The 13,535-nt window shown below is 43.4% G+C and overlaps 1 protein-coding gene across 2 annotated transcripts in view; it reads right to left on the bottom strand.

The window, feature by feature from the left end:
- Positions 1 to 13,535, bottom strand: part of TMEM123 (transmembrane protein 123) — a 628,355-nt gene that overhangs the window by 34,941 nt on the left and 579,879 nt on the right. For both annotated transcript variants that reach the window (XM_069639063.1, XM_069639062.1), the window contains one exon: positions 7,901 to 8,051. In XM_069639063.1, the coding sequence (XP_069495164.1) occupies positions 7,901 to 8,051 (151 nt within the window). The remainder of the gene's footprint in view (positions 1 to 7,900; positions 8,052 to 13,535) is intronic.

The following is a 13,535-nucleotide window of genomic DNA, read 5'->3' as shown; positions in this document are numbered from 1 at the left end:
ACAGTGGATCCCAAATTTCTCCTTAGTGATTAAACCAATTTTGGCTTTGACGAAGAAGGGCCTTTCTTTGCCATTGCCGTGGAACTTGTAACACCAGCAAGCATTTGATCTGCTCAAGACTGCATTGTGCTCTGCACCGGTTTTGGGCACACCAAACTATGAAAAGGCCTTTGTGTTGTATGTGCATGAATGTGATGGATGTGCTTTGGCTGTATTAACGCAGGAACATGGAGGGAAGAATAGGTCGTGCGGCTACTTTTCTTCCGCCCTTGATCCTGTTGCATGCGCTTTGCCAAGATGTTTGATAGCTGTCGCTGATGCGTCTGTAAAACAGAGCAAGGGAATGGTCCTAGACCATGCTTTAACCCTGATGGTACCTCACTCTGTAGATGTTCTATTAAACAGAACACAAACGCAACACCTCACTTCCGCACAATTAACGAGATATGAATTGATCTGGTTTGCACAGCACATCCAAATCAAGAGGTGTTGTGTCCTTAATCCGGCTGAACTTTTACCTTTTCCGCAAGGTACTGCTTGCAGTGACGAAGAGTCACATGACAGTCTCTACAACAAAGAGCAAGAGACAAAAGGCAGAATCGATTTGAAAGACACTCCTTTGAATAATCCACAAGGGGAGCTATTTTGCGATGGCTCCCGCTTCAAACTCCCGGATGGTACATCCACAGCTGCTTATGCAATCGCCATATTGAGCACGGTCGTGGAAACCAAAAGAATCACGCATAACTCCGCGCAGGCCGCAGAGATTATAGCTTTGACCCGAGCTTGTGAACTTTCCAAAGGGCTTACAGTAAATATATATACTGACAGTCAGTATACCTTTGGGGTGGTTCACAACTTTGGTAGACTTTGGTTAGAAAGAGGTTTCTTGACTTCACATGGTACAAAAATCCAGCATGGCTCCTTGATAGTACAGTTACTCTCAGCGCTTGCACTCCCTACTCAGCTAGCTATCATAAAATGCGCAGCACATCAGAAAATCATAGATAATGTAGGAAAAGGGAACGCTTTCGCTAACCAGATAGCCAAACAGACTGCCACTGATTTCTCTTCAGAAATATATACTTCAAGGGAAGCCATAAATGCCTGTACTTTGGATGAGGGTATTGAGCCCATAAAGAACATTCAAGCTGATGCCACATTAGAAGAATCTAAGAAATGGGCTGAGGGTTTGGCAGAATTGGATGATGATAGGTGTTGGGTGGACAAGATTGAAGGGAAGTGGTTACTGCCTGACGCATATGTTATGATGATGGTTGTTATGGCTCATGGTCCTACCCATATTTGTGCACGGAAGGTCACCAAAATGTTGCAGGTGGTGTGGGTAAATGACAATCTCCAAGGTAGCTGAACGTTTCGTTCAAGGGTGCATGATTTGTTTACAGCATAATGTGGGAAAAGGTACACCAACTCCTAGGAGTAGTTTTGGTCCACCGTCTGTCTCCTTTGAGGTCATCCACTTTGATGTTATTGAAATGGAGCATTGTAATAACTATAGATATGTGTTAGTTATTATCTGCACCTTTAGCAAGTGGGTCGAAGCCTTTCCCGTCAAAGATGCCACAGCTATGACCACAGCAAAGACTATGCTGAAGGAATATTTTCCTAGATTTGGTCTGCCGAGAGTCATCTGGACGGACAATGGTCCACACTTTATCGCTGCTGTAATTCTGCAGATATGTGCGGGATTACAGATCGATAAACGGTTCCATTCGGCCAGGCACGTACAGAGTGCTGGACTAGTAGAGAGAAACGGCATCTTTAAGAACAAGCTCGCTAAGACGTGTGCCGGCACCAAACTAAAATGGCCGGACACCTTATCGATCGTGTTATTGTCCATGAGGACGACCCCTCAAACTAAGAATGGGCTCTCTCCCTTTGAGGTGTTCCTGGGTAGGCCAGCCAATATTTGGAACATCCGAAAGCCCCGTTCTTTGCGCGAGTCGAAAATGTACTTCTTTCTGATTACTGTGGCCAGTTGACTAAAAATCTGTATTTGATTTATCACCAGGTGCAAGAGGCTTTACCTGTTAAATTCGAGGGCCCAAGTCACAGCATACGTCCAGGGAACTGGGTCCTCACCAAACCATTTGAACAATCCTCTTGTCTCGCAACTCGTTGGCGGGGCCCATACCAGGTCCTTCTGGTCACACAGACGGCGGTGTGGGTAGCAGGACGGAAGCACTGGATCCACGCGTCGCATACCAAACGAATTCCACACCCTGTGCCACACGCTACAGAAGATACAGAACCCCTCATCAGTACTGCAACCAACGATCACGAAGCAGAAAACAGCATCGAGTGTGCATCGGAGACTCTCCCTGAGCCTGTGGGGCCTGAAGAAACAGCCATTTCATCTCCACACTCTCGAACAGTTCCGTCTTTTGCTCCAAATTTTGCACCTTTGGATTCATCGCTTCCATCGGGTAGTGACGACACGTTGTTCACAGATCACTCAGTACCAGGAAGCACACGGTACGATCTGTGTCCGAGGAAATAGACCTACTGCACGGTTCGGCTGTGCCATCAAAGAAAGTTATCCGAGGGCTTGTCTCTTTGCCCAATCTTTTTGATAAGGGGATTCTTTTGGCTAGGGTTTGTGAAAGGACTAAGAAAACTCTCGGCCTGGAGGTCGCCAGCAAATAACATTGGTGGAAATCGTTTGAAGAACAATGCCTGCAACCGCTCCCGCCTGTACGAAACAGATAAGAGACTGCCTGACCGGATATGAAAACGAACAGTTAAACGTGTAGGCCCCGAAAACGTATTGTTGTATTATAATCATGTTAACTGGTTTCACAATAGTCATTGCCTTAGGATTTTGGTATCTGGAGGAAGTACATCTGCTTGTAAATGTGTTACCCACTGAAAATGCAACCACTATTTCTACTCCTTTCGTGCATCTGCACACTATCTCCTAGAGACTCTCAGCACAGACAAAGTTACCACAACAACACTCCCTTACTCATCATGAATGCTACACATGCCATTTTTAATAGGTCCAACTGTTGGGTCTGTTCGCATTTACCGCAACACGGGGATAAGGGGCTGGGTTGGTATATTCATCCTTTACCTTTGACAACTGCTTGTTATGCTTCTCTTAGAGCACTATTCTTTGGCCGATGGAACGATAGCATCTCAGGGAACTTTGATGGGACTAATCTGAATGATTTTGAGAGGCGTGTTCCAACGCCCCTGGGATGCTCACTCTTCGCGAACAGAAGCAAGCCAAATGTTGCTTCTATTAGGCCTTCTGATAGACTGTCCCGTCCTTTTCAATCTTTGATCTCTTTCAATATGGCTCCTATAGGCAATGAGGATACCACGCCACCTTCTTATTCTGTTAGCCACAGCCCCGATTCAGTTTCTTTCTGCATACAAAGGAATGGTACTCAGTCAATGGGTGATTTCAAGGGTTGCGCCAACGTTGCGAATTTGACTAGTGAGGACAGACCTTTGTATGTAGGCGAACCTGTCTACTTTTTTTGTGGTAATGTATCATTTCCATGGTTACCCAGGGATTGGCAGGGAACCTGTTATTTGGGCATTCTGTTACCCGGGGTATTCATTGCTAGCACTGTAGAAATTTCAAAGGCTCGTCCACGGCGGGACGAGAATGGCGATACTTCAGCACAAGTTCTGGGCGATGTAGCTAAATCCTTTGTGCCATTTTGGGGCAAATACTGAACTCTGAAGATATCAGAAGATTAGCAAGAGTACTGGAGAGGACCATCAACCGGACCACCGACATACTCTATAATATGACGTTAGAAGAGAAAGCAATAAGGTTAGTGGCACTTCAGAACCGGATGGCATTAGATGTCATCCTGGCTGAACGTGGAGGGGTATGTAAATTAGTGGGGTCCGCTTGCTTTGTTTTCGTGCCAGATTCCTCCTCAACTATCTTTAAGGCGATCCAAAATCTGCACGTCCTTAGTTCTGAAGTACATGTTCCCGAGGGAAACTGGGATCTTAGCGCTTGGTTCTGGGACTTCTTACGATTTTGGGGATGGAAGCTGCTCTCAATAGAGCTGATCATTCTGGGTATTCTGTTGTTCTTTTATTGTTGTATACAATGTCTTCCTGGCATGTGTTCGATGCTCGGAGGATTTTGTGCACAAGCGATGGGTACATTAGGAAATAAGGTATAAGCCCCAGAGAAAATATCTAACGAATTTGTGCTGAAGGAGATCTCGGTATCCGACCTTATGGCAATTGATATCTCTGATAGTGATTCAGGATGTATGATATCTCTGATAGTGATTCAGGATGTATGGACGTTGAGACGTGGAGTTACTCGTAAAGTGACTAGAAGTAGTTTAGCGGTTGGCTTAGGCCAAAAGGAGGGTTTGTTAAACGGGATATCATATTGTGCCTCCTTTATTGTATATATTGGCCTAAGCCCAGCCGCTCTGCGAAGAAATCCACGTTGCAAAGTTCTGATCTTAGATCGACTTAGCCGCCATTTTGGGTCCATCCGCCATTTTGATTTCTGTCCAAATGTAACTCTGTGTTCTAAAATGGTTGACAGTGTTTTCCGTTTGTAACTGAGCCATCCTGACCTTTGTACATACATTAATGTATAACTGTACGTTGGCCGAAAGTCTGGGTTAAGTAAAGAGGCCTTGTCCCATGCCTGACTTGTAGACAGAGGATTATCTGTGCCAACAAGTCCGATCCACGGACATACATCAAATACAATGCTGTCAAAATACTGAACATGGACACTTGTTGAACTGCATTGTGAAGGGATACGTGCAAAGGCTTACTACTAAATCTGGGAATACATTGCTTCCATTGTAACTTGTATGTATGTAAACCAAATGTAATCCATGTGCATATTGTTATGTGAGCCATAAGTGAACTCGGCACGAACCTTAGACCGAGACTGATTAACCTGTAGGGGGGCTGGACTCTATGATCAGAAATGTATAAAAGCTGCAACTGTCCAGATGTCCAGTACCTCTCACTTCTCACACTGAAAGGGCTGGTATTCGCTGTGATGTACTGAGGGCCAGATAGCTATCTGTATCAGATCTGACTGTTTCTTTGTTAAACTGTACAGTTTTTGGAATAAAGATCTGAGAATCTTTATAAGCCCGTGTTTGGTGTATTTCGTTTTGGGGTACTCAGCCTTGATATTTCCTTTTGCTTTTACAATTAGATGCACAGGCACTCACACCATTTTGCACCTGCTACCAACAATGGCCAGTTGATACCACTATGGCTGTGGCTAGCAAGTGCCTTTCCTATGCCTACACAAACGCCCAAACTGTGCAATTCTTGTTTTTTAGAACCCAGGAACCCAGGAACAGAAAAACAGCAGCATATTTATAAAAGCAAAGTAAAAAAAGTATGCATTTATTGAGAATGTTCTTAACCCTTGAATTCCCCTATATATGTAAACTTGGGTCTCTTATTATAAAAATGTATTCAGGGGCTATTTCAGGGGTGATAGCATTTTTAAAAGCACCCAAACAATAGAAGAGGTTCAAAAGCTAGTGCAGCACTGAAAGTGCGGCCAGCAATGTCTGTAACCACACAGCTGTGCGAGAGAGGTACCCGAGTAGTAGAGGTGAAAGATGACACATACACTGGAATGTACACACCACAGACAGTTATCAGACGCAGAGGTGAGTGGAAGCCACCCCCATCCCCTGAGATGGGCGAGAGAGGAAGAATGGAAGAGGAGGTGTCATAAGGGAGAAAGTGGGATGGGGGGAGATGGAGAAAACGTGGTAGAATGGTAAGGTTCAGAGCGAAGGTAGGAATTGGGGACAGCAGTAGAAATAGTACACACACACACACACACACGTGTACACACACACACACACACACATCGTTTGTCAGAAGCAACTATATATTTGTAACACAAATTAGACCCACCCCATACACAATATAAAGTGATTTCTTTTAAACGACAGCAGTCTGCATTGTACAGTTGCATTTACCTGAAAACCCCTGTCCCATACAATCAGTATTTAGAGTGCTACCATTTGAAACATAATGCGGCTCATTTTGCATCATCGGGGTGCAAAGTGGAGGTGTACTCGCCTTTACATCCCCCTTATGCACGCTGCCATGAAAATTGAGTGAACGCTCTCTGCCTTTATGCATGGCTGACAGCCTTTACAATGGTTTCATATGGAACACGCCTGCTTTTTGGTGGTGTAAAAATCAAGCAGGTTCCATAGGAATCCACAACATTTACACGAGCATGAAAATGCTATGCTGGCGCAAATGCTGAGGGAGGCGGAAATGGATCCGTGCCCCCTCTCCACCATACAAATGGATGAAAATAAGGTGTACCGTAAAGTCATTATGTGGAAGGTTTACTCATGACATTTAAGCATTGATTTTACACTATAGCTCATTCAACTTGAGCCTCAATGTGTAAAGCTAAACATTTGTTCATTCAGTTCATTCAGTTTCAAAAAGAGCTGGAAACAATTTTTGCTGCGTATTGAATCCAGGTCACAGAATATTGAAGTCAGTTTCTTCAACTAACAAACCCAAAATGCAGAAAGAGTTTAAGATAATAGTAAAATAAAAATGTCTGCCAACTGTGATGTCGCAAAGATAGATAATGTCAGGACTCGGGGCTGGCAAAGACGAGGAGTGTCTAGATATGCCTCTTAAGCTGGGAAGGTCTAGAAACTATAATTCCCAGCATTCTCTGGGTCTGCGTGTAGTTCAACACGCGCGCGCTTGGCCAGCTGTCTGGGATTAAGGACAGCATATTAACTGGAAACCGCAGCATGCAGGTGTGGCTTATTCTGATTCAGCGTGGAGGCAGGCCGCCTGCGGAGAGGAACGATGGAGAGCAGGATTGCATGAACTACAGCCGGCCGCATTTCGGAAGGAGCAGGAGAGTGCAGATAAGGATCACGGCTGTACGGTCATTGTCTGGGAAGTCCCGTGGGGCTACCCAGACCAAAGATAAGTACGGGGAAATGCGTGGCGATTGCTTACATTGTTGGGAGTGATTTACAGCGGGCGCATTTTGTCTGGGAAGTCCCGAGGGGCTCCCAGACATAAGATAAGTAGCGGCGAACGTTTTTGGAATGTTGTGCTGAGAAAACACAGTGTATTCACTCATGTACTGCAGCGTTGGGAAATCCAGGGTGTTCACTCATTTACCGTTGTGTTGGGCAAACCCAGTGTGTATCAAGTAATAGTGAATCTGCATCTTTAATGGGTCTCTATGAGTAATGAACTATTTACTGACAAAAGACTCAATGTGATGCATGGACATTACGTTTATCAAGTTCACCAAATCTTCACTGGTGCAGTAAACTAGTGTAGGAGGGAAATCTTTTATGTTATATTTTGCTTTGCTGCCCGAAGGGCCATGTGTCTTGTTTATCATGATGGGAAGTTTATCATGATGGGAAGTTCTCCTAATGTTTGTTTTCATCATGTTGCTTGCTTATGTGTTTTCTTGTGAACCAACAGGGGTTAGTACACGTAGTAAGGTGTACTAGGTAGGAAGTTAGGCTATATACGTGGTCTGTGTTACATGCTGGACAGAGTAGGGTTCTTTCCTGGTGTTTACCCTGTCCCATCCAAAGTAGGAGTTCCTTACCCTTTTTCCGGTGTTCCTAAATTCCCCATCCTATCCACAACCTCTCCCTAACCCCTCTTCCCCCCCATTGGCTGCCACGTGGCGACCTGTTTTATATATCAGGTGTCTGTGCCAACCACGGTGGGAGGGTCGAGTTCATTCGGCTTCCGTGGTTCGGGAGAGAGTGTCGATCTCTCTTCCTTTCCTGTAAAGGTTGATTGTGACGGATAATGCAAATATATTTTTTATTTACGTGTGTCAAAATAAGTAACCATGTCATACGTTACAAGTCCACAAGTAAATGGGAAAACTTACATAGTCCTATACTGAACACCTCTTTTAGAAGCATAAAACTTGCAGCCCAGATAGAGAACTATTAGAATTCCCAATGTCAATACGATGCCACCTACAAAACTGCCTGCATCAAATTTGGAGGATTTGCTTTGCCCAGCAGTGCCCGTGGTATCTAAAAGAAGAAAATAAAGACACTTTAGATGCAGCTTTAACATGTGTGTATATTTAACAGACAAATGAACGCTGATGAACTTAATGAACAGATTGAGAATGAAATGAAAAACTACTTACATGTAACACCGATTCTGATGGCATTATTTATTGATTCATGTTCTTGCATCGTTTGTCATTGAATCCCAGAGCAGTCTTTACTGAATATCACAACCTGTATCCTACTAGCAACAATATCTACAGAAAACGCAACTGACATTGGCCAGAAATCCACAATAATAGTGTCTAATATCGGATCCATTCACAACATTATACACCAACATCCACTCAATACACAACATACCCACATCCACTTAAAGCTCTATCCACTCAAACTACCTACTCTCATCCAAGCATCCTAAGCAACCTTTCCATCTCAGAGTCAGAAACACGCCAACTGGTCAAAGACCATGCCTCACATTTGGGTCAAAATCTAGGAGGCAGGAGGTGGTCAACGAGGGCAAATGAAACTAGCAATGTTATAAATTCAAGTGACAACATTTTTAAAAAGCTACTAGATGGTTTTGTATGAAAGGTTACTGTGGTGATTCTCCCTTGCATGCACTCCACTGCAGCTGTGCTACCTGCAAGTTCAGTTTCACTTCACGTACCACTGGAAAAAAGTTAGAAAAATAAAAAAATGCAACTCATAGCAGAAGTGAATACTATTAATAATTTGACATACTTACAATAACACTTCCTCCTACACTGCCTTTTATGACAGCCCACACATTTGCAGCAGCCAAAGCCCATGCATGAGACAGACGGTAGACAGGGTCGGACTGGGGCATAAAATGGTCTCGGGCACCAACGAAAAAGTTGCCCACAGTTGCAAATGGGAATTTATTCCTTTTGTGACTGTTTGAATAGTACCAAGGGGGAGGTTTTTGATAATATGTGATGCAAATTGTGCAAATTGTACATTTTAAAGAATATTTATTCAGCAACACTGGTCAAAACTATTAGTCGCAGTAACTCATCAAATTGTCCCACATTGGCCAAAAACGTGCCCCATTTTGACCCAAATAAATGGGCCACACAATCATTTAGCGTTTTTGGTTCGGACATGGGCCTATTGCCCAATAAGCCAGTCCGAGCCTGACGGTAGAGAGGAGGAACTGTTAGTGACAAAGAGGCCTAACAAGCTTTTCAGGGTCTCAGTAATGGAAAGCAGAGCGTTCCACTACCACTGTGCTGTGGGTCAAAAGAAATGAGATTTGGCAGAGCAGTGTTCTGTACTAGAGACTGCAGGTTTCGCAAAATGGCGCTGTTAAGGCTGTTATGGGCCTTTCTAGAAGAGATCATGTCTCCTCCGCTAGAAGGGCTCTTCATTGGCTGCCGAATGAAGCAAGAATTTGCTTCCGCCTCCTGGTCATCACGCAAAAGTGTAGACAGGGGAAGATGCTAGGTTACCTCCAAGCCTTGCTTGTGAATAAAACCCACAGTAGAAATTTAAGGTCAAGCAAGCAGGATCAGTTGATGATCCCCAAGTGTAGCACAGAGAAAGCCATTAATGGAGCCTTCTATGCCCTGTGCGCCGAGGGCATGGAATGACATACCTTTGGAGCTAAGAAGCATAGAAGCTATAGAGGTCTTCAAAAAGAAACCGAAGACATTTCTGTTGTGGGGTACATTTACCAGCCCAGCAGAATCCCCACTGCAGCACCAAAACTGCATTTTGCAGTTACAAAAATAATGGCTGCGCTGTCTCTGCTGAGCACATATGGGGCGAGATGGAACACCCCGAGAATGGCTGCATTTATTTTCTACATGTGCACCAAAGAAAAGAATCCAAAGGCAGCCTGGCTCAGCGCTGCTATGCTGCCAGCCCAAAACCTTCAACTGAAAAAAGAAAATGTTGTGCGTTTAAAATGGCTTTTGCACTGGTGCCATTTTCATCTTTCAACATTACACAGTTTGGTTCCAGTAAAACACAGCCATGCCCAGCTACCTTCAGAATGAACACCATCAACGGAGGGCCATTCCTCCCTGAAAGGCATTGCGTGTCAAGTAAAATCTCTGAAAGAGCAGAGAAATTAGTTTCAGGCCGTATGGCAAGCGTTTACTGTTGCAACAAAGTAACACAGGCAAAACTCTTCACAAGAAGCTCTTTCTCTCCCTTTGCTTATGTCAGTTTCAAAGACCCCTTTTCTTGAACCTATCCCTGTGTACAGAAATTGACTGGAGCTCGGGAAACTTCAGACAGCAAAATGTGAGGAAAACTGCATTTTGTTAAATGTATAAAAATAAAATGTATCTGTGTTACTTTGCCCTGCAGAGAAATTAAAGGACATGATTGAAGCTAAAGGGGAAAGAATACTGTAAAATGCCCACAAACACAACTGTACATTGGGGGAAGAAAAGCTGCAACAATATAGGTATATTTAGTATTTTATTGTATTTTATTGTCTATACAAAAAGAATTTCAACAGCCTAGCTGACTCAGGCCTTTCTGTTAGACCAGTTTGGCTCAAAGGCCAAATCTCGCATCTCCCCGTGGTTTCCTATTGCCAGGGCAGGGACCTAGTTCTGTGGACTGCCAAGTGTGATGCTCTTAAGAACAAAGGGGGACTCCAACCCATGTGTTTCCCTCAGAATTGTGAAAATCCTCTACATTCAAACCAAGGACTTCAAAGGAGAATCCATGGCAACCCCTGTACAAGGTTGACCAGTGAAGGACATGTGGCTTGGGGGTTGAAAGGACTGCCTACTTTTGGGAACAAAGCCGGACCATATAATTGAAAAGACTTTTCATATGAAGACATTTATGTCAGTAATCTAAAGAAGCAGCAATGTAACATTTTGACAGTTTGTAATTTTTGCACCATGAAAATAAGACGATGTGGATCTTCATAGCATGTGGGGGACGCAAACGCCAGTAAAATTAAGTTTCTGGGGAAATCATACATGGTACAGTTATGAAACTTATTGCAAATATGTCCGACATTGATAAGCTTCAGTGTACCCATTTGTAGATTTTTAGGGGAACTATTTGCCATAGAAATTGCGAAAAATTGCCAGAAGGACTAAACAGCATCGTACAGACTTGGGGTTTGGAATAGTATGCTCCATGTGAAATATGGTATTTGCCCATCTAATTTTTATATGGGTGACGTTTATAAATATGAGGGTTTTGTTTCATAACTGATTTTGGCAAAAGTAACTGGTATAACAAAGCACCTTATAAAAACACACAAACACTAAAACTGAGCCACTTCCCTCAGTCCAATCTGCTTATAGGGAGGCGGCGACCTCCTCAGGCTGACCTAACCGATTTTAGAGGTATGTCCAGCTTAGTTCTGCCCACACAGTAAAAATCCTCTGATGTCATACAGCCTATATAAAGGAGGAGACATTCAAAATTCAGGACATAAAAAAAAATCCAGCATTCAAAATCCAACCCGCAACATCCAGAGATCCAGACATTCCACATTCACCCTGCAAGATTCCAGTGTCAGGCCAGCTGATCCTGATCCATGCTGTAACTCCTATCCAGGCAGAACCACTATCCAGAATTAAAAATCCCAATAATTCAGGGAGAAAGGGGGGAAAGGCTGCTGAACCCTTTTGGGAGTATCCAGTGACCAGACCTGCTTTTCCCCGCTACCTATTTGCCCAGCTGATGCACCCCGCTGTCCACTGAGACCAGACCCCAGTTGCCTCGCTGTGTCCCTAGAGGAGAGCCGCCGCTGCACAGTGACCAGACCTCTGTCCCGCTGTCCAAGACCCGGCTGGCTGTCCAAACTATTCCATTCAAGTGTTTTTTGTGAGTATCACCCTTCCTCAGTAACCAACAAGCTGCATCCAGTGCTTTGTTACCTTGTATTATGTCCAATCCCATAGAAATCATATAAATACCCTAGTAAAATCTTAAATTGTTAGAATCCTCTGTGTATCGTGTCCTTAGGAAAATCTGTGTTAATCTCCATGTGTTAGCGCAATTCTTTCCAAATCATTTCAGTCCATTGTATAAATCCTTAGTACTATTTAGAATAAATTAATTAATTCCCATATAAAGAGGCACACGGCGTGAATGGGTTAACATTGCAAATTAACCTTTTCGCAGGCAGTCTTTCTTTAATAATCTAGCCACTAAAAAATAGTTTCAGTAGAACCTGTCATTTTCCATTTAAAACCGATTATGCCTGTGTAACTACTTTTATTATAAAATCCAAGTTTTCCCTTCCATTAAGAATCCCATACTGTCCCCATCCAGAGTCACCCTTCCACTTTAGTATCATACCTGTTGTGCCTTTGTCCTTCATCTGCAAAACCGATTTTCGATTCCATCCGTTTAGCTCATTGTCTAACCTGTTTTGCTATTTTAAACCTGTGAAATGAACCAATTGCAATTTTGCCACGTGCGATTCTTGATGCACTGTTTTTTCCTTCCAAAGTCAATTTTCTAAACTGTATGCCCGTTGTTTAGTACCTTGCCTTGTAGCTTACGAGTTTTCTTGCTTCTTTGATAAAGCCACACACATTCTTGCCTTATCCATTCAACCGCTCATGTAAAATAACTATTTAGTAATGCTGAGTGCCATTTTGCTAATTTTTCCAAGGGAGCTTAATCCGATTTTGGCCTCCCATTCAGGGGTGGTAGGCCGGATTTTCATTCCAAATTTTGCCTAGTATACCTGACTCCTTGCTACTTTTCTCCACCCACACAAAGTTTGGTTAACAGGGGTTTGAGGGAGTGGCGCAGGGGGAATGCCTAACTGTGGTGCTATCTGAAAATACTACCCGAGAAGTAATCTTGCTTTCATTCATTCGTGCATTGTTTATCTTATGTTAGAAGGTTAAACTAAGTGTATCCTATCATTTTATTGTGTAATTATCACCACACTGGTGATTGCTGCCCTATATTGAATGCATTTGATTTTTCATTCCTAATTAAAAAAATATATATATATTTAATTATTACACACCAGCCTGGTTCATGGTCCATTGCGACACGGGGTGTACGTTAAGGGGGTGTGAGACGGGTTGGCTACCTTCTCAAAAATTGAATCTGAATGCAATAAACTTAAAAGCGTTTTAATTGTGCGCTGCATCCCTGGCCAGTAGAAAGAGTTCTGGTCTGGAGTGTGCCGCATCTTTAAAATCCTTAACACTGTTCTCCTAATGCCTGTTATAGAAAAGTGCAGTTACTCCCGACTAGCTGATACACCCCTCTGAATTTATGTTTCATGCGTCTTTTTTTTGGTCAAGCGCCCCTAAGCCTCAGGGACCATGGCCTGCGCTATATAAATTGAATAAAGTAAATTATGGTAGAGGCAGGGGTGCTACATCTAATACAGGTATATGAGGTGTTGCTGGTGCAGTGTAAGAGGTAGTAAGCACTGTTCGAGTTTAGTGCTGAGGTGCAATGAAAAGCTGGGAACCTTTTATAGGACCCTCCTGATGACAAACGCCAAAGTGGCCAAGGTCACTATGATTCAGAGTC

This window comes from Ambystoma mexicanum, chromosome 7q, assembly GCF_040938575.1.
Source record: "Ambystoma mexicanum isolate Mex_15411 chromosome 7q, UKY_AmexF1_1, whole genome shotgun sequence".
NCBI classification, from domain to species: domain Eukaryota; kingdom Metazoa; phylum Chordata; class Amphibia; order Caudata; family Ambystomatidae; genus Ambystoma; species Ambystoma mexicanum.
This window is presented reverse-complemented; position numbering and strand designations above follow the sequence as displayed.